A 21,027-nucleotide genomic window follows, 5' to 3' on the forward strand; every position below is an offset into this window, starting at 1 on the left:
CCCCCCCCCACAACCCTGGTCGGAGCTTTCAAAACTAAGCTCCCTTTGATCAGGAAGGAGCGGTACTTTGGAATATCGTTTTCTGTGTTCAGCTCCGTCCAAGGGGAGGTTTTCAGGAGGATTGTGCCTATTGACGGGAAAACACTGGCTAAGCCCATGACTTCCACGAGGGCTTAGGGAGGCAAGCAGCAAAGTGCTGAGTACCGGTGGTACTCTGAAAACACAGCACCCATTTCTAGGGCAGGTAAAAAGTTGGCAGGAGAGGTAAGTTTATGTTGTCATCTCAAACTACTAATTCAAGGTCAGAAGTACTAGCCACCAGAGGTTAAACAAAGGGGCTTCCAGTTTCCACACACAGATACAGCTTCCTACAGCTGCTACAATGACCTCTCTAATACTGCCTAAAAACAAAAACCTTAAACCCGAACACCTTTCTGAAAACTGCCCTGCAATTTCCCCCACTTTCCTCCTTTTCACACTCTTATAAACTTTATATAAAACTCAAAGTCTTCTGAAAAACCTCTAGGGATCTTGGCCACCAGCTGGCATCACACAAATGCTGGTCTATGCGAGGCCCTGCCATCTGAAGGCGTAAAAGGGCTGCCGTAGGACATGACCGGGGATCCTGGCTAAGTACGGTGAGAAAAGCCGGCCATGGACACACTCAAGAGCCGAGAAAGAGGTGAGGGTTATCATAGCGTCTTCCCAGCTGAGTAGTTCCACAGTGAGATCATTTGCGTGTAGTGTGAGATTATACCGTTCAAACCTTCGTGAATCCGTAAGTACTCACGTTTTCTATCAGGTCACAAATGATCGCATTGTTGAAGTATTCGATGTGAGTCCATTCTATGTCCTGAAAACAGAGCAGAACAACAAGACCCAATCCGCGTGACGACGCGTATCGTCATCTGAAAAGGGACAGCTGCCCGGCCACCCCCATTTCACTTTCTCTCTCCAGAACCAGAGCTGCGAGGATCGCCTCCCAGCTCCCCAAACCTCCCCAACACAGCAGCCCACCATGGACAAACCGAACGGAGCCACAGTCCTGGACCTGCTCCAAGACTGCTTCCCATTCCACGCTCCCATCTGTGGCTGTTTCCCATGCACTCCACGGGCTCGAAGCCAAATATTTACTCAAGGGGCCCTGGGGTCAATATTGCTCTGTGTATATTTATGATCTTTATAAGGAAACAGGGCAGAACTTGATCCCAGCAACCTAAGGCCTAGAGATTTTATTTGTCACCATGAGGGGAAAAAGTCATTGGAGAGGCAATGCTGAGATCTAAGTCGGTTAACCATCTCCAGTGTAAAAACAGCCCAGAAAAGAGAAAGCAGTTTCTCCAAATCATGGGAAAGCTACCCCACAAGCCTCAACACTAGCGCCAGAGCCAAACCTGAGAGGCCAACTGCAATCATCCCTAACCTCCATCTCTACACACGGACACTGAACTTTCTTCCTAAGAGAAAAAGGTTTACATAGCAAGCGAGCGGTCTGCCCAGACATGTTTCAGGGAATCTACACATTAATATGTCCTGGCATTCTGCATGTGATGAAGAGACAGGACGAGAACAAAGCTTGCTTTGAGGGTGTTTATGTGACCAAAGGTTGCCGGACAAGCACGGAACTGTTCTAAGTAAAATGCAAACATTTGCAAACAAAGAAGTATTAACAAGTTGGTTTAGTGGGGATTGGCAGCCCCATTAGAAAATACAGGCAGGAGTGTATGGAGGTGCATGCCTATACCCCTGAAACTTGAAGGCCGAGGCAGATGGATGGATGTTGGGGATATCTTGGGTGACACAGCAAGATACTGTTTAAAAACAAGTTTGTGAGCGTGCACACACACACGAGAATGTGAGCTCATGGAAAACATATCAGTCTATCAAACATCCATCCATCATCTATCTATCTATCTATCTATCTATCTATCTATCTATCTATCTATCTATCCATCCATCCATCCATCATCTATCTATCTATCTATCTATCTATCTATCTATCTATCTATCTATCTATCTATTTATCTATCATCCGTCTATCATCCATCTGTCTATCTATCCATCTACTTACCTACCTACCGATCTATCTAGTCTGTCTGTCTATCTATCTATCTATCTATCTATCTATCTATCTATCTATCTATCTATCTATCTACTTATCTATCATCCGTCTATCTTCCATCCGTCCGTCTATCTATCCATCTACTTACCTATCATCTATCTATCCATCTACTTACCTACCTACCGATCTATCTATCTATCTATCTATCTATCTATCTATCTATCTATCTATCTATCTACCTACCTACCTATCTACCTACCGATCTGTCTATCTGCCGATATATCTACTTACCTACCTACCTACCGATCTATCTATCTGTCTGTCCATCTATCTTCCATCTGTCTGTCTATCACCCGTCTGTCTGTCTGTCTGTCTATCTATCTATCTATCTACTATCTACCTATGAATGATATCTTGTTTATACTCTATCAAATAAAGCTTGCCCAAAGATCAGCGGGTGGAGCTAGCCACAGGTTATCTACGGAGGTCTGGAGGTCTGTACAGATAGACAGGACAGACAGGAAGTAATACGGCTGGGCAGAGAGAAGAATATAAGGCAGGAGGAGCCATAAGGTCAGCCCTTAACGGCTGAGAAGTGAGCAAGGTAAGTTGGTTGTGGCTTGCTCCTTTCTCTCTCAGATCTTCCAGAGAGCTTTGTTAGAATACAAGCAAGATACGGTCACATTATTTATCATCAATTGACCTATCTATCTGCCAGGGGTGGGACGTCATGCTTGCAATCCCAGCACTTAGGAGGCTGAGACAGGACTGTCTTGAGTATGAAGTTCATCTGGGCTACACTGTTAATTTTGTCTCTGAAGAGGAAGAGTGGTGTTGTGTTAAGAAGGCTTGGCCTGCGCTCCGTCCCTGGGACCCACATGGTAGGAGAAAACTCTCACAAGGTGAGATAATCCTTTTTTTTAAAAAAAAAAAAAAAAGGACAGGGTTTCTTTCTAGGTTTTGGAGCCTGTCCTGGAACTAGCTCTTGTAGACCAGGCTCGTCTCGAACTCACAGAGATCTGCCTGCCTCTGCCTCCCTAGTGCTGGGATTAAAGGCGTGCGCCACCACCACCCGGCTAAGCAAGACAATCCTTAAATAACATCTGGAATATGGTGACTATATAACAAGTGCTATGCTATTTATTATAAATTTTGACAACCCCTGCTTTTTAAGATTGAGCAAAATCTCAAAGAATCCTCCGTCCACCTGTGGTGACGCTGAATTTTTTTTTTTTGGTATATAATTCTTAGTGTCAATTCACCCAAAATCTACAACCATAAAGAGTCAGTCTCTGAACCACCCTGTTGGCACCACCAACAAAGGCCTTCTACAGGCAATATAAATAGCTTCGTCACTTTTAAGACCCATGGACTCTGGTTTCTTCATTTAGCAACATGCATCTGATTCACGGTGCGTGTGTATGAACTACTTACTCACTCCTCTCTACACTGGAGCTCTAGTCCAGTGTGCGGATTGACCATAGTAACTCAGCCACTGGTCTCCGTTTTAACACCACCTTATTTCACACAACTACGCTGGAATCCGGAGAAGACCGGAGGCCATTAATGACTATTTAACGACTATTTAACGCCCGGCCCGTCTACTACGTACCAGGTATTGCTCTCCAGACTAGCGGTGCAGTACCAGAGAAAACTGCAGTTAGCACAGCTGCCGTAACAAACACAAAACACAGAGATACAACAGAAGGAAGCTGAGAGCCGACTCTCTCATGGAGGGAGTCTCCCAGACACAGACCCTTGGTTCTAAAGGAGCAATCGTTCAGCAGTTTCAGCTTTACCTCCCGTATGTACTCCTCTTGCTCTTCCTTCAGAGTGAGTTCGATGAAGATTTGTTGAAGCTTCTCATTACAATAATTAATAATGAACTGCTCAAAGCTGTTGTCCTAGGGGGAGAAAAGGAGAAAATGAATACACATAAGACCGTATCACAGCTCTCCCTACCAAAGACACACCACGCTTCACTCCGTATGGGACGCCACACGCTCCCTTCAGACTTGACTGAGGCTCCACACAAGCTCCCACGACAGACAACGTCCCTTGTAAGCGCTCAAGGGATGGCTCACGAGTCAGCGAACAAACGAAATACGCACAGATGTTGCAGTTCTTACAGGCGGGGATTTTGAGAAAGGCCCCCAATTTGTTCAAACTCCCCGGTGAAGTTCAGTAAACACACAGAGAGGTCCGTAATCCCTGTCGGCGACTACCCAATCATTAATTCTCAGGGCCGCCTGCCACACCTGGTCCCTCCAGCCGGAATCAGGTCCCTCACTCGGCACCGTTATCTAAGTGTGTGCACACACATATGTACACGTATTGGCTACGTTCACAGATGTAGCTGATCGGACGTTACTTAAGGGGAAGAGCTGACCCAACCCTCTCGCTCACCGTGATGCCTGCCGTACTGCATCAGCAAGTGCAGACGCCCCAACTGAACAGAAATCCAGGGAAGTCAAAGCATCAAGACCACATGTTAGTCAGAGACAGTGTCTCCTATCAGAAGGCTGCGTCACACTCTCAGGGGGCCCATGCTCTCTCTGCAGGAGTCCGGCCTCATTTTAACCATCTCCTGAAAATCCTCTGATGGAAGCTCTATGAAAATCATTTTCGGACAATCTGCAGAGCTCAGCGGACACACTGAAGGTGCCAATGTCATCTGCTAAAGGAACATGTATTCCACTTGGAACCTTCCAGAGTGACACAGACGTGGTGCCAAAGCTTGTCTGCTTTGCTTCTCCCCCTCATTCTCGGCAATGGGTAAAGAGACACAAAGCGTCTACCTCCGGGAAACTTGGCCAGTCCTGCTCTGACAAGGAACCCCCATATACGGGAAGACTGAGGCTCACCACTCCGTGGGCGTAAGCACACACTGGCCTTTGCGCCTCTCTCCAAATGACAAAGGCAAAAAAGCCACTGAGGTTTCTGACAGTGGCTGATCTTCACACTGACTTCGGTCCTCCCCTGGGTGGACCTGAACTGGGTACTCATGCCAAAGCCCCTAACTACATCCTTGTCTGCTATCCAGTTTGTCATCACGGCAGTGCAGGGACATAGACTTCTAACTCCAAACCACAAATGACACAGGGGCGTGCACTATCGCCGACTGACCTCGCTAACGCTAGATTAAGTGAGGCAGCAATGGTTTCCACAGTCCTGGAGGTTTTCATTAGAGAAACAAGCATGGGTTTGCAATACTTCCACAAACGTAGTTTTAGACACAAAGGGCACCCCCGGGGGCCTTTGCATACACACCCTTTAAAATCTCAGCACTAACAATTTCGACTAGAAACTAAAGTCAGTCCGCTATGGCTGCTGGACGCCTTCTCGCTCTCAACTACCACAAAGTCTTTTCATATACAAGAAACATCAGGATTTTGTGGTTTGGTAGAACAGGTACTGACATAATGCTACGATCACAAACAACAAAAAAAAAGAACATTTGAGTACCTGCTGCAAGCAGACCTCTCTTAGACTGGAAAACAAACAGAGTCTCCCGTCTGAGAGTCTATGCTGACGGAGCAGTTTCAACACAGTGATGCTAAAGTCTCAAGTGTCCACTGGTGGGGGCAGGGGAGGGAAATGACTGGTTCCTTGGATACAGTACGTGCTATGGATGCTTTCAAAACAAAGCTATGAAACACACACACACACACACACACACACACACACACACACACACACACACACACACAGAGGTTAGAAGCCAGCGGCAAAGCGTCACGATTACAGCACAGCTTGCGGATTCAGTTCGAGCTAAGGTGTGTTTACTGTCCACCCTTCTAATTCCCTGCCTGGGTGCTGCACCTCATATCCACGCAATTAGCCAGCGACCACTTGCTACGAAACTCACGCAAACTGGAGAAGCTATTAGCACAGGAACATGCAACAGACCAGCACTGCAAACGGTTTATACTTACTGCATTCTGGTGCAGGGGGTGGGGACAGACATAAAATGCAGTCAGTTCCTAATTAGCAACAGACTTTCAGTAGTAAGCACTTTGTCGGTTACTCGTTGGGCTAACTGGTACCTGCACCAGGGTCCGCACAGCTAAGCGGTAGAAAACTTGAGCTGAAGACACAGCCAACCTAAGGGAGCGTCTCTAAACTTGGATGTTGTAGCTCAACTATGTTTCTGTTACAGAGGGGGCTCTTCAGGATGAAAGGGGCCCCGCTGAACTGCCCACATGTCATAAAACTTTCCCCGAAAGCCCTAGCGCTCAGAGTCCAGGGCTGCCTGATTCAGTGTAACATCTGTATAAAGAAAATCTATGTGTAGACCCACAGTCTACGTCTACCCAGAGTTGGGGACAAAGGCATTTGGAAAAATCACACAAGAATCACACCAGAAGGACCTTCCATCCGTGACCTGCTTCTGTGCTGTGTGGGCTCACGCTGAACTAGCTCCTCCTTCAAAACCAGTTAAGGGCTGGAGAGATGGCTCAGTGGTTAAGAGCACTGACTGCTCTTCCAGAGGTCATGAGTTCAATTCCCGGCAACCACATGGTGGCTCACAACCATCTGTAAAGAGATCTGGCACCCTCTTCTGGCATGTGGGCATACATGGAGGCAGAATGTTGTATATATAATAAATAAATAAATCTTTAAAAAAACCAAAAAAGGTTAAGATGGCATGGAGACAGTATCCAGCTAGAGACGGTCTAAGAACAAAAGCTGAACTCTCCAACCTTATTCTAAATGACAAAAGTCACCCTCCCAACCACCCCCCCCAACAAAACCGGAAGACCCAACCATCAGTTTAGAAATGAACGTATTCCCCCACATTGAAATCAACATCTACTACAATTATATTCTACATACTCCAAAACACATCATGGCTGGAGCAATAATTATTAATGCCCAAACTAGAGGATGATAATATACATATACTGTGGTCTAAGTTTAAGCTGTTGACACTGCTCAACTTTTGGAAGAAATAGAACTTCTTGGACAGAATTAAAACTTGGAAAATTGTAAGTAAAACCCTATAGGGAAGGAAGATAGGAAAGAGGGAGGGGAGGGGAGGGGAGAGGGAGAAAGGGAGACGGGGAGGCAGGGCCTGGTGGCAAAGTAATTCTCATATGATCACTAATTCTAACACATTTCTCCATTTCTACAGGTTAAAATAACACAAGGTTTTCAAATGTGGGTCTCCCTCCCCTTTATACAATGTCCAAAGCAAGTCTAGAAATCCTCATGGAACCTGAACGTCCCCAGCAAGCGTCCATCTGATACTCTTCTGCATGGCGAGCGTATGGTGAGCAGCCAGCACCCCGCACACCAGTCTCACGAATCAAGCCTCCAGGGAAGTGTCTGCCGCCATGACTTAACCCCCTCCCTAGTCTTCTTTGCTGCTGTGCCCACATTGACTCAGAAAATCTGAGGATAAAGTTGAAACATTCGGGAAGGCATTCAAACAAGTGCTTTCAGGTTTTTAGTGAATGACCCCCCGCCAGGGAAGCTCGGAACATCCTCTGTCCCGAAGAGACACAGGGAACTGGACGGTACAGGGATTCGGGCTACTTTACAGTGTGCCCCAACCACATACGGGGACGGCCAGCACCCACTGTTTATAGCGGCAGAACAAACTAATGCTTTCAACCCCGGGGCTTCTTAAAACATCTTCTAGACTCTGCGCTGAGCAGACTGTGCTCCCAGCACGAGCTCAAAGCTGCTTTCTACCTCAGGTACCAACCATGACTGATTTCGAAATATTGGCCTAGTTACAATCTCCTTTGCAAGAGAAGCAGCTAAGGATATCGTACACTTCTAAAGTCATATTTTTAAAAAGTTGAACTCTTTATAAAATCTAAATATTAAAATTAAGAAGTAAATACAAGAGACAACTCCATATCCCACGTATTAGGGACAAGAGACAGTGCATGTTGCAGGAAACATGCTCTGGAAAACAGGCAATTCCAACAACCCTGAGTTTTTCCAAACAAAAAGTGCCGCTAATTCTACAATACACACTGTCAGTGTTTTCTACAGGTCTGCTCTTCCATCTGAGGCCAAACGTTTGGCATCTGGATGTAACGTATGAGATGGGGTTTCATATTTCTATATAATGAAGGCACAGCAAATTAAACGGCTCACTTGTGGATAAAGCCGGAGTATCCGCGCACCTTAGAGACCCTGGGATAGAGACAACACTGCTGTAAATGCGTCCTTGCGATGACATCCTTGTCGGGTGGCCTCTGGTGGTCCCCGAGTATCACACCATTTTCACAGAAGAGGGTAACAGACTTAGCCACGATCAGTTTTTAAAGCCACCACTCTAAGAAATAGGCTCTAAAGCAGTAACTAATTTTTTAAAGTAAACATCAGGGAAAAAAATTCCTCAAAATGTTTAAGAAAAACACTTAGCATTAGCTATTCACTGTCCTAAACATTTACAAAACTGAGTAACTAACAAATTTCCCTTAAATACCTAACATCTTTTTTTCTAGGTAAGTATCAAATATGGTAAACTTTAAGAAAAACAATGCTATTTTTATTTATTTTTTTTATTTTTATTTACTTTTTTGATTTTTCGAGACAGGGTTTCTTTGTGGCTTTGGAGCCTATCCTGGAACTAGCTCTGTAGACCAGGCTGGTCTCGAACTCACAGAGATCCTCCTGCCTCTGCCTCCCGAGTGCTGGGATTAAAGGCGTGCGCCACCATCGCCCGGCCAACAATGCTATTTTTAGATTCTTAAATATTTTTAACTAAACTGTGATTTTTAAAAATTAGTACATTGGTTTTTTTGTTTGTTTGTTTGTTTTGAGACAGGATTTCTCTGTGTCACAGCCTTGGCTGTCTTGGAACTTGCTCTTGTAGACCAGGCTGGCCTTGAATTCCCAGAGATTTCCATTTCTGTGAGTTCGATAAGCCCTATTTCCTGTGGTCAGTCTCGACAGAACCAGGCAGCGTTCAATTTATACTCTGTTATTTTTACACCGGGGTGGAGATTACAGAAACACCCGTTTTCATTGATACGGGGTCTAAACACTTCGTTCACACTGCCTCCTACTTTGGGTTGCGGTACTGTTCAATCTTGATTAGCTGGGCTTTCTGGGGTCAATACAGGCATTTCCATGTTATCATACCACCGAGAATCCAAGAAAGCAAAGGTTACTACCTGGGATAGGTACGTGAATAATTTACTGAAAGAACATTAAAAAAAGCAACCATTCAGATTTCCATTAAAAAGTAGATAAAAGTATCTAAAATTATCCAGGCATATTTTTATTCCAAACGCCTCCAAATGAATGTTCATAAATTAAAACAAATTCATAAATTAAAATCATGATGGCTGGAGATTGAATGGAGACGGTTTCGAAGGGAAATGGACGGAGCGCGCCATTAATCACAACGCACAAGTGTTACTTCTCTCAAGGAACTAAGACATGGAATGGAAAACAGCACACAGCATGACACACCTATAATCCTAGCAACTGGAAGACGGAGGCAGGCAGAACTCTGTCATTAAGCCCAGCCTGGTCTACAGAGTCAGATGGGGCCAGTCAGGGGTAAAACTCGGGTCACCAGTTCTTGACAGCAAGCAGCTGGGCCATCTTGGCGACCTGTTGTTCAAACCCATCCACCCTCTCTTCATCTGTTAACTAAAGGGCTCTTTTATATAAAGGTCTGATTTTAAAAAAAAACTGTACATATCGCTGTCCTCTTAATTGTAAGAGGATCTCTGGTTTTTTGAGTCAATTGTGTTGAATTTTTAAAAGGCATCAATGTCATGGAGAAGAAAGTAAACTCAGTGACTTTATATGGCTGTAATGGTCAGTTTGAGTGGTCAACGTTACCCACTGAAGATTCCCCTGATGGGAAGAGTCAATAAGGCATTGTTTACATTAGGTTGCCCTGTAAGGGAAGGAGTACCTGCCCACTGTGGGTGGTGTCACTCCCTAGGCAGGGTGTCATGATTATGGTAATCGAGGTGGGCGGGCCTGTCTGTCCATTGTGGGTGGTGCCATTCCCTAGGTAGGGGATTAAGCCAAGCACCAGCCTGTGGATGTACTGACCAGCTACCCCAGCTCCTGCTGCCTTGACTGTCTCATGGTAATGGGCTATAACCTAGACCTGTGACCCTGATAAACCTTTTCCCTTCAAGTGGCTTGTATTTTATCATAGCAACAGGAAGAGAAACTAAGAGAGTGGCCATTTAACAATTTGCTGTGGCTATACCTACTCGATTTGCGCAAAGCAGAAAGTTCTGTTTAAAGAGGGCACTGACGGCGTTAGCGCCAGGAGTGGCAGGCAGCTTCAGTTCACACTGATGGTTGTGTCTACTGAGCGTTTGGGCTCAACCTTAACCGCACACTGGCGTCACCAGGGGGCTGTGGAAACACTATTGCCGGGTCCTAGGCTGGCGAGTCTGATATGATTGTTTGTACAATCGGAAGGTGGGAATTCCCGAAAGTGCCCAGGCAGTTCCACTGTGTCGCTAAGCCTGAGCCGTACTGAAGCAGGGTCTTCCCCAGAAGAGCGTTTAGAGAGACAGTGTGAGCATCTTCATAACTAGAGTGTTGAAAAGATACTGCGCTGGCTAACTTGAGGCTGGAAGGCAAGGACAGCAAGGTGTGGGAAAAAACCCGAAATAAAGGATTGCTGGAAGAGGCGACATCCAGGACCAAGTTGAAGGATTAGGTGCCCAGAGCAAGCACACTCTAAAAAAGGAGTCCAACCCAGTTTCCTGACTTCCTAAGAGGGTGTGTCTCTCTCTTCACCGCACTGACTTTCAAGACCTTAAGCTAAATTGTAAATTCTGAGCAGACAGGGAAATCTCTGCCATGTTTGCCTGTAGTACGTGGATCACATCAGGCAGTCAATAAAGAAATGTCGACTGTCTTATATGGCCCGTGGGGTGTACTGTGTCCGTTGAGAGCTGCTAGGGCTAGCTTTCCAAAGCCAATTACATCTTAGGACATCCTAGAAGACAAAGCTATCTGGACGTCTCAATATAAGCCCATTATCCTCTCAAAATAGTTTCAGTTGGGTATGGTGGTGTATGTCTGTAATCCTACCACGTGGAAGGCAGAGGCAGGAGGATTGCCAGGAGCTCAAGTCTACTGTCAACCTGTAGTAAATTTCAGGCCATCCGAAGGTTTTGTGTGGCATGACACTAAGAGCTAGCTTATGAGCAAAAAACAAAATAAAACAAAACAAAACAAAAAAAAAAACAAAACATTGTTCTCTGGCAAAATCAATGTGAAACCACAGTCTTTATTTTTAGGAGCATCATTAACTATATTTTTTTTCTTTTAATTTTCTATTAATATCTATGTTTAGCACTCAGCCAATTCAAGAAACTATTTAAGTTTCGATCAAGGCTGTACCAGCTAAGAGGTCCCTTCCCTTATCAATGGCAAAGAGTGACCCTGACTCCTGCCTATTTAGTGGCAGTAATCTAAGATCGTGCTAAGGAAAATTTCAGTACGGTGATTTCTGACACACACAAGAATTCTCCCAAAGCACAAACTTCCTTTTCTTTCGTCAAGAGACCCGCAGCTTCCTTTGCTGATTTAGCCTAGGAGGCAGCAACAAACCAGGAACTGTGCTAATGGCTGAGCATTCCAGACGAGGGCAGGGCCAGCTCCTACTCCTCCATCAAGGAAGGATCCCAGAATGTCCAGAAACTGGGAATGATGGTAAAATCAGGGAAACTGGAGGCCTGTTAACAACATTTGGGCTTTTTCAATTTCCAAATATTGGGAAACCCATGAGTTTGGGGAGGAAGGTAAGGAACTGACCTTGGTTTTAACCCTAATAAGAAAGAGGAGCAATAAAGAAGGTATCAGGAAGCCAGGGACTCGGGCCCTGTTGGCTGTTTAGTTACCTGACCTTCAGGATTTTATTTCCTTATCTATCAAAGGGGAATAACAGCAACGCCTATGCAGTAGCTACAACAGTGTTTGAATTTAGTCAGTCCTTGGTCAGTTCCTACAAACAGTCCTTAGGGGCGAAATCAGACTGAGAGAGAAGATGCCACACTAGACAAGATTACTAACAGAATCTCCGAGGACTGTCTGGGTTAGTGCACAGGAATGCCTGGTTGCCTTTCCTACGATTCTATGATCTTAATTTTTTTTTTTTTTGGAGGGCGTACATTCTTTGGGAGGTTATTCTAGGCAGGGATTGGTTCATAAACATGCAGAGCTCATTACTGTGGGTGAGAATTCAGGGAGGGGACAGCGAAAAAACACATCTTAAACCAGACTAGAATAGTACTCCAAACCTGCCGCTAGAAGCCAAACAGAGAAATTCTATACGGATGTGTAGCTTTAACCACATAGTCTGGGGCAGGCAAGAGCCTTCGAGCTTCTTCTGCCGTGGCATTTACTGCTTCAGATCACAGCGGGGCGTGGCCTGGATGAGACTGGAGACCTCTAATCCTGACTCTGACCCCTGAGACTCAGGAGACACCGCCACGGACAGACGGCAGGTTTCCCCTTTTCCACGGTTTTTGATGCTTCATGTCTCAACCTTACACATGACTGGATGGCCACAGACCTCAGTGCCCACATAACACAGCAGACACATCGCTGAGTAGAAATCTTGAAACTGACCTGAAAACACGTGCGTGCACATGCACACACCCCTGTGACTAAACGTACAAAAAGCTTACCTGCAGAATCAGAGTATAGCTATTTATATAGTTATATATAAATATTGTTATTTACATATTGCCCATCCAATGTGACTTATTTCTAATTGTTCTACTTTAATAACGGTGGTACTAATTTAAAAAAAAAAAAATCTTACCTCAAATATTTCAAAGCCATAAATGTCCAGAACACCCATGACCTTCTTTCTCACTTTGGTTTGTGCCTTTGAAAACATTTCAAGTTAATAAGTTAATACAGTCATAATATAATACCAGGAAAAACCATAAAGCACAGATTTACGTATTCGTTTTGAATTAGAGCAATGATTCGGTTGCGCCGTTAAAGCTTAGGTAAGAGAACTGGTGTGCAATCGTTCGGAAACCCAGAAGAGATGGTGCGGTCGCCAAAGGCTGCAGCGACTCGGGCCAGTAGAGCTTCCACACTCACCTTGTCCAGTGCCCTCCCTCCCTCCCTCTAGTGAAGAACATTTAGCCCCTAAGAGAGAAGCCATCTCTGTTCAGTGTGCTGCGTGCGAGAGCTCAGAAAGCTGCTGGCTGCTCTGCCAAGACCAGCAGACCAGTCTGGTCACTAGTGAGAAGCCAGAGCACGCGGCCAAGAAGGGAAACAAAACCCTGGCAAATTCCAACTTAAGCGAGATGGAATCAGCTTTGAAAGTGGCAATCAACTACTCGGTTGTAAAACTCGGCTTCTTTAAGTTAATGTTGACACTGTGAATACCACTTCTATATTACAACTGGCGTCTTCCGGAGATTCGGTACCTTTATGCTCTCGTTGATGCGATTTACCAACCACGAGAACAGCCTGCTGTAGAGGTTTTTAGCCAGGGCATCACGGGCATAATAAGCCTATTAAAGAAAGAAAAGAATCATTTAACACTAACAACTGTCACAATGCTTAATTTCTATAAAATAACGAAAATATTTTAAAAATATTTAGGCTATTTATTTTAAATTTCTCTTTGGGGCAATTTTTATTATACACTGGATGAGTAGTTGAAGTGTAAGAGAATCAGGCAGACTTTTCATCAGGTCTCCATTTCTGCATTCCAGGAAATGAATTCCAAATATCACAGACAGTTTTTCCCCAGTTTTATACAACAAAGGAAAACCGGGCGTGCACAACAAGAATAGGAAAATAAACACTTGTGGAAGAGATGTATTACACAGTTGTTCTAGAAGAACTGCTGTGGAATTAACGAACTAAACACTGCGTTGTGTGAAAGGAATTGAATAAGCTGTATCCTTAATACAGTGACCACCCCCCGATACAAACACAAAGGAAAGAAAACAAAACAGCTCAGACTAAAGCAATCAATTAACTTTTTTTTTTTCTTCCTTTCAGCTAAAACCTAATTCTTTAACCGAAGACATACAGAAGGAAATCCAGCGCTGGGTGGTGGTGGCTCGCACCTTTAATCCCAGCACTCAGGGGTAGAGGCAGGCAGACAGCCTGGTTCGAGGCCAGCCTGGTTCGAGGCCAGCCTGGTCTACACAGTGAGTTCAAGCACAACCAGGACTGTTCTACAGAGAAACCCTTCTTGAAAAACAAACAAACAAACGAAGCAACAAAAAGAGGAAAGAGAAAGTATCATTGATGGAATACTTGGGAAAGAATTTAGAATATTTAAGAAGATGAAAAGCAGAGAAAGAAGGATGCCGTAGAGAGATATAAAGTTTCTAAAAACTGGGGCCGACAGAGTCGGCTCAGGAGAGAAAGCCTTCCGCCCCACCAGGCCCACCAGCCTGTGTTTAATCCCCTGTGTCTCAGACGGTGTGGAAAGCAGGAATGGGGAATAAACCTAGAAAAATCTGCTAGAAGTTGGAGAGAGAAGGAAGGAGGGCAGGGAGAAGGAAGGAGATAGGAAGGGGAAGAGGAAGAAGGGAAGAAAATGGGAGGAGAAACTGGGGAGAAGAGAAGGGAGAAAGGGGAGGGGAGAGAAGGGGAGAAGAGAGACAGGAAAGGGAAGGGGAGGGAAAAGGGATGGGGTGGGGAGAGGAGAGGAGAGAGAAGGGGAGCGATAGCAAGGGGAGGGAAGGGAAGGAGGGGGAGGGAAGGGAAGGGAAGGAGGGAAAGGTAGGGGAAGAAGGGAAAATGGAGAGAGCCTGTGGTCTTGGTGAGATTCTACAGCAGAAATCTAAAACAAAGTACGCAGCCCCAAGAGAACTGAGATGCGCATCTCCCGTGTCTAACAGCCTTCTGTGGGGTTTCCACTGCCCTGAAACAGGTGATTTAAGTGCGGGGTGCTTTGTACACAGCTGTGTTAGAACTTCTGAGGTATCCAGTTCTATAACTAGTATCCGTTACTGTCATTTCCTAATCCCTTCCCTCTTCTTGTGACTCCAAGTCATCTCCAAATACCTCTCACTTATCAAACATCCCTCCTATCTTAAAGTTACACAGCTGCCCACCCTCTGGCCCCAACAAAGCACCCTTGTGATGGGCAGCGGGAACTGGGTGACACTATGCTCCCAAGTGCCGTTGTATAGTTCTGAGGGTAAAGTCACAGCCAGTACTCTCTTCTTCTCAGCTTTCAAACAAATGCTCTATTTCGGAAGTCACAAATTCAAATGCTTTTAGACCGTGACAGAAATGTACAGGAAGTAGGGAGGGGAGAATCTGGAGGGCTGGAGGATGGATTCTAGATGAAGGCACGCAAACCCTCAATTTTAAAAAGCAGTTAAAATAAAAACCAAACTATCCAGTGCCCAAGTAAAGTCTGCTTCTGATGCTGAGCCTGGTGCCGTGGGCCGCTACTCTTGCTAGGCTGACGCCCCAGAAACGGAATCAAACCAGTGCTCTACGCCAGAGACCCAAAAGCAGAGAGGGCAGGGACACCGGCCCCCATCTAAGGATCGCTACTCTGCTGTATGGAAAGGAGGCGCACACCAAGGGTGATGATTCACTGCCTCAGACCCCAAACACACAGGGAAAAACGTCTGCTTTTCCGGTCTGCTTTTCTGCATCTGCTGGATGCCCAGGGAGGAAAAGCCCTGGTGCCATCTACTTCCGAGAGGTTGGGATGGGAAGTGCTAGGTGCTAGGCCAAGGTGGGATACAGATGGGGAGGCAGCCGCAGAGCAGCAGAGATCACCTAGATCGCCACAAAGACCTCACTCAGTACAGAGAAGAAAGAGGTCAGGAGATGGGGGTTTAGGAGCCTATTTCATCAGGCAAATCTCTCTGTATAGAGAACAGTCACATGAACCCCACAGACGGGCAGAAGCAATGAGCAATGGCATACGGATGATGGACAAACAAGAGGAAAAACACCAAGAAAAAAATAAACTCGGGTCTGGTGGTGGTGGCACACGCCTTTAACCTCAGCACTTGAAGCAGAGGCAAGCAGATCTCTGTGAGCTCAAGGCCAGCCTGGTCCACAAGAGCTAGTTCCAGGGCAGCTAGGGCTACACAGAGAAACCCTGCAAAAAAAAAACCAAAACAAACAAAACACTCAGATAAGTCACATCAGTGGAGTCAGATTACAGAGGGCCTGAGTCTAAGCAGAGCATCATGGTAGACACTAGACAGCCCCAAAAGAGGAACTGGGTCTGGTTTCTGGAGAGGATGAATAAAAACAAGAAGATAATACCAGAAAAGCAGATCCCTAGTCCACGTATTTCCACGGCCTCTGAAACACAGGCCTTCCGTGGCCTCACTTCATACAGAACAACTCTTCTGGCTGCTAACCTAGTTGGATGGCCTCTCAAATGTGAGCCTGCGGCAGGCAGTGTGCCTTTGCTTGTATCAGAATCCCAACTTCTTTAGTTCTAGACCAGACCGCAGGACCCACCTCTCGGGAGGTATAGACAGACAGAAGGATCCTAAGACAAGCCACCCAGGTAACTATGACGAGTGTCCAAGTCTGAGCCCCACTGCATGCATTCTCTGGGCCCAACTTGACCTTCTCAGGCATGTTGTGAATCCTGACTAAACCGGAGCCCAGGCTGGCCGGCGGATGGATATTCTTTCCCAGGTAAATCCTATCTGTCCACAGAGCTCTTCTTAGTCTTGGTTTCTCCAATATGGGTTTGTGGGGGTACGTGCTCTGCACATTTTCTCAGTGAGGTCAGTTCCCCCTGACTGAGGAGTCAGCTGACCCCGAGAGATTGGAAGGCCGAAGCCATCACTTACAGGAATGAGATCGGACTGGATAAGTGCGACTCTGCAGCCTCACAGGGGCTGGCGGCTAGGTGTAAGGAAGAGAGGCCAGAAGACACAATAGTGTGTAAAGGAAGCAGACCCAAGTGAAAAGCCCTGAGTTGGCCATTTGATTACAGCCCAGATCAGCACTGACGGGGAGAAAAATGTCAAACTCAACAGACCAAACCGTTCACACCACGAGGGCCTCCAGATGCCACCTGAATGTGCTTAGGTTGTGTACACATTGCACACGCATTGCACACGCATCTGCAGAAGCAACTCAGATTCGGGTCTTAGGAAGAGTCCAGTGGCATAGTCGGGGTACAACACAGAAGACAGAGAGTCTGCCTTGACCATCTGGGCTTCTCCTGTCTGCCTGTTTCTTCTCCGACCGTACTGAATCAACCACCCTCCCTTCGCTCTTCTTCCCCCAGGCATTAAACCGGCAGCAATTCCGTAGCCTCGAGTTCAAAGCAGGTCTAGAAAGGTCCCATGCCCTGGCTCCAATGCAACCATCTGGGTCTGGACTGGCGAGCGCTCCGCCAACTGCCCTTCTGCTGTTTCCCCTAGGCTCTGCTCTTTACAGCCAGTCAGAGGGACCACTTTGGGACATGAGGAGGATCATAGATCATACCCATCTCTGCAGGATGCTCTCTCTGCGCGGTTCCCAGATCACTTTCAATCAGAAGAATCACCTTCCTTCCTGTCCCTATGGACATCGATCTCCCTTCTCCCGTTCTACTCTCTCTCGGTCACTGTACTTAGCAACTGCTGCTCGCTAGATTACTTACGGGATCTACTGACCATTATCCTCTTCTCCAACACCCCCCTAATCTGTTTAGCTTTCCTTAGTGTTGCCAATGCCTAGAACAGTATGTGGAATATAGCCTGACCATGAGGTAACTGTCTGCAAAATAACATATGCCATAAAAGTATCACCACGTAAGGAACCTTTTCCTCTGCATGTTACAAATTCACCCACCTGAGCCACGTTCAAGGTGGTCGAAACTTTCTCCTGCTTTGCTTCAACGGTCCGGAAACTAAAGGCTCTTTCTAGAACCAACTGATCGATGCTGGTCAGTTCGCAGATTTCTTTTAACTCTGTTGGGGAGCAGAAGAAGACAGACACAAACAGTGAGGTACCCGTGGTCACTATCAAGCCGTTGGCTGTTCTTTCTACATCACGTAAACAGGTACGAACTTGAAAGGGCAAACGTCACTGGCACGGAGTTTCGGTTTAGTTTCGCTAGTAAGTTCTTTCAAACTGATGGGAAGCCCAAGGTTGGCTTTCTAGACTAGAGACTGGGCAGCAGTTCAAAGCAAGAGCCCCCGAGTCAGGCGGCTGCCCCACTGACTGACCATTTTTATCTTTGATTTTGCTCTCATCCAAGCCATTCACTCGCGACTCGGGCTTGAACTCGATGTTCCCCAGCTTCAGGACGGCGGCCACGACCTCCAGGACCGACTCGGTTTCGTGGTCCGTGAAGCCCACGATCTGCATGGCGTTCTGAAGGAGAGAAAGGGGCACCTGTTTGCCTTCTGGAGCTCTGTGCCTGTGGGTGTTTGCTTGTTTTCAACAAATAATGAAACCTAATGAATACTGCTACTACAGATTTACTTCTGGGGTAAAAAAAAAAAAAATTAAAACACAAAACAATTATCTTGCTCCGTGGTTCCAGACTGTGACTTCAGAGCCTTCTAGGCACACTTAATGGCAGAGTTGTGTACACAAGAGGAGGCTGGGAGTTGAGCCTCAGCCCCTCCCCCCCATTTCAAATCAACCAGCTGGTTTCCATACATGTCATCTTTTTTTTTTTTTTTCCCACACAGGGATTCTGATTCTAGAAATAAAGCCAAACAAGATGTCTCTACAGCCTTCAACAACAGAAACAGCCCTTGCTTATTTCACAGATGAGAAGAACCCCGGCTTGCAAAGGTGAAGAACCCCGGAGGGTGCCAGGGACACTCACTCATTCACAAATGTGCACCGAGTGCCAAGCATGTGCCAGGCAGAGTGGTTACAGAGCTGGCCTTGGATGCAAGTCTTAAAACAAAAATCACGTCTGGACTATGGCTTCCATATGCCGGTGTGTATACAGCTCTCCAAATGCTTTCGTGTCCTGACATCAGCTGGTACTACTCTCCTCCAGACGTGTGGCACTAGTTTATACAGCGGTGAGAGTTATGGACACTTTGGGTTATGGAAATCTCCAAACGTATACACAAGTCGCAGGAATGAAGAAAACACCCCGCATCCCCTCCATTCTGCCTCAACATTAACGGGTGCCAATCTGGCTTCGTCTGTCCCAGCCCAGCTCCTCCTCACAGCCCCAGCTATCCCACTGCGAAGTAGAGCCCAGGGACCATGATGTCAGAGAGTGTATGCAAATAAAGCCAGAAAAGAGAGGATTACGCAGAAGTCAGCTTCTTTTCTAGAATGAGGAACTCGGACTCTTCTGAAGCGTCAATCTCCCGAAAAAACAGGATTTTCTGCCTGAAAACACTTTGGACTTAAGAGGACCCAAGGGCAGTTTTCGTATTTGTGAAATTAGCTTTGGCTATAAAAACACCATGGAATTTCAACACACACTGAGAGTCAAGTCCCAGAACAAAAGATGCAGGCTCCTTTTCACCAAGGGTAAAACAGCACGCTCTAGTAAACGCGGCCTTCACAACCTGGAGTGATTAGTGAGCGGCGGGTACAAACGCAATGAATTCTCTAACCTGGGGGACGCACAATGAACGTGTCTAACGGGGGCGGGGGGGATAAACAGCAATACAGAGGAAACTGAACTGGCAGCGGTTCTGGCTAAGCAACGGGGCTGCCCACTCTCAAGCATGGAGAAGGCACTCCTCTTACCCTGACAGTTCTGAAATTGGCAGCATCATCCACACCGTTAACTTTGGCAGAGTCCAGGCTCAGGTAGTTGTATCTGCTGAAATCCCGCTCCAGCTTCAGCTTCTCTGTGGAGCCAGGCATGCAAAAGCGATACGTTAGATCAGGAAATGTATTTCAAATGACTGACAGTATGGACAGAGATCAATAGCAGTGATTCTCCCAAGCCCACTTTTGTTACTGCTGAGCATTTATTATTGCATGGCAAATATTGGGATGGAGGATAGCTAAACACAAGGGGGTGGAAAACGTCCTTCATATAACTTGGCTTTGGGCTCACATGAATCATCATGATATACCCCATAAAGTGGTGTGACTGGCTACAGACTGACCATCCGGTGATTCTTTGGAAGGCTGCTACCGACACTCGGGCGCACTCATTAGATCAGTAAATTCCAAGTCTAGACATCAGAACACTCTTCCTAGCTGTTCCTTTTTGTGCTTCCGCTAATATATGCCGAGTGGGTAACGCAGTGTGTTTTAAGGTGCATTTGCTGACTTTTTTGTTGCTGTTGCTTGTTTTTGTTTGTTTCTGGAGACAGGGTTTCTCTGTGTAGCTTTGGAGCCTGTCCTGGCATTCGCTCTGTAGACCAGGCTGGCCTGGAACTCACAGAGATCCACCTGCCTCTGCTTCCCGAGTGCTGGGATTAAAGGCGTGAGCCACCACTGCCTAGCACAATTGTTGACTATTCCATGGTGATGAGGGTTAATTTTCATTGTCAACTGAATTTAGATGGCTTCAGACACCTCTCAGTATTCTGAGAGAGGTTTAACAGAGTGAGAACAGACTGGATAATAATATGTGGGTGGAGGCATCCATGGGGCCCAGAGCGAGCCTCAGGAGTGCCAGCATTCACCTCACAGTGCCGCTGGTCTGCCCAAATGCGAGCAGTCATACGGTCATCTGGTACAAGTGCCAACACGGTTACCACCACTGCCATCCCTGTGTTCCTGGGACCCTGCGCCAAATCACCTTCCCGCTCTTACACGGCTTCTTCCTAAGTATTCAGTCACAGAAAGAAGAAAAGTAACGGACAGAGCGTGTCTCTCTGGGTGTGAGCGGTTTTCCATAGCTCTTCTTGCTTTAACTGTTTGATGACGTAGCCAGCAGCAATTCATAATTTCCTTGTGAACTTATGTTAATGCCACAAAATCTCTGAAAGTCAGGTGGTTAACTCTTGTATGGCCTCAAATATCTTCCCTAGGACTTTAAAAATTATTACACTAGCCGGGCGGTGGTGGCGCACGCCTTTAATCCCAGCACTCGGGAGGCAGAGGCAGGCGGATCTCTG

General features: G+C 46.3%; 1 protein-coding gene across 5 annotated transcripts in view; it reads right to left on the bottom strand.

The window, feature by feature from the left end:
• Nucleotides 1–21,027, bottom strand: part of Myo1b (myosin IB) — a 158,746-nt gene that overhangs the window by 26,694 nt on the left and 111,025 nt on the right. For 3 of the 5 annotated variants that reach the window (XM_005366368.3, XM_005366367.3, XM_005366366.3), the window contains exons 9-15: nucleotides 19,700–19,803; nucleotides 18,199–18,346; nucleotides 17,822–17,940; nucleotides 13,459–13,545; nucleotides 12,837–12,902; nucleotides 3,862–3,966; nucleotides 791–853 (exon numbers count right to left, since the gene is read on the bottom strand). In XM_005366368.3, coding sequence (XP_005366425.1) covers nucleotides 791–853; nucleotides 3,862–3,966; nucleotides 12,837–12,902; nucleotides 13,459–13,545; nucleotides 17,822–17,940; nucleotides 18,199–18,346; nucleotides 19,700–19,803 — 692 coding nt within the window. Of the gene's footprint in view, nucleotides 1–790; nucleotides 854–3,861; nucleotides 3,967–5,997; nucleotides 6,004–12,836; nucleotides 12,903–13,458; nucleotides 13,546–17,821; nucleotides 17,941–18,198; nucleotides 18,347–19,699; nucleotides 19,804–21,027 lie in introns of all 5 variants that reach the window. The other 2 variants (XM_013353475.2, XM_026788865.1) reach the window with 1 other exon arrangement.

Source organism: Microtus ochrogaster, unplaced genomic scaffold (genome assembly GCF_000317375.1).
Source record: "Microtus ochrogaster isolate Prairie Vole_2 unplaced genomic scaffold, MicOch1.0 UNK8, whole genome shotgun sequence".
NCBI classification, from domain to species: Eukaryota; Metazoa; Chordata; class Mammalia; order Rodentia; family Cricetidae; genus Microtus; species Microtus ochrogaster.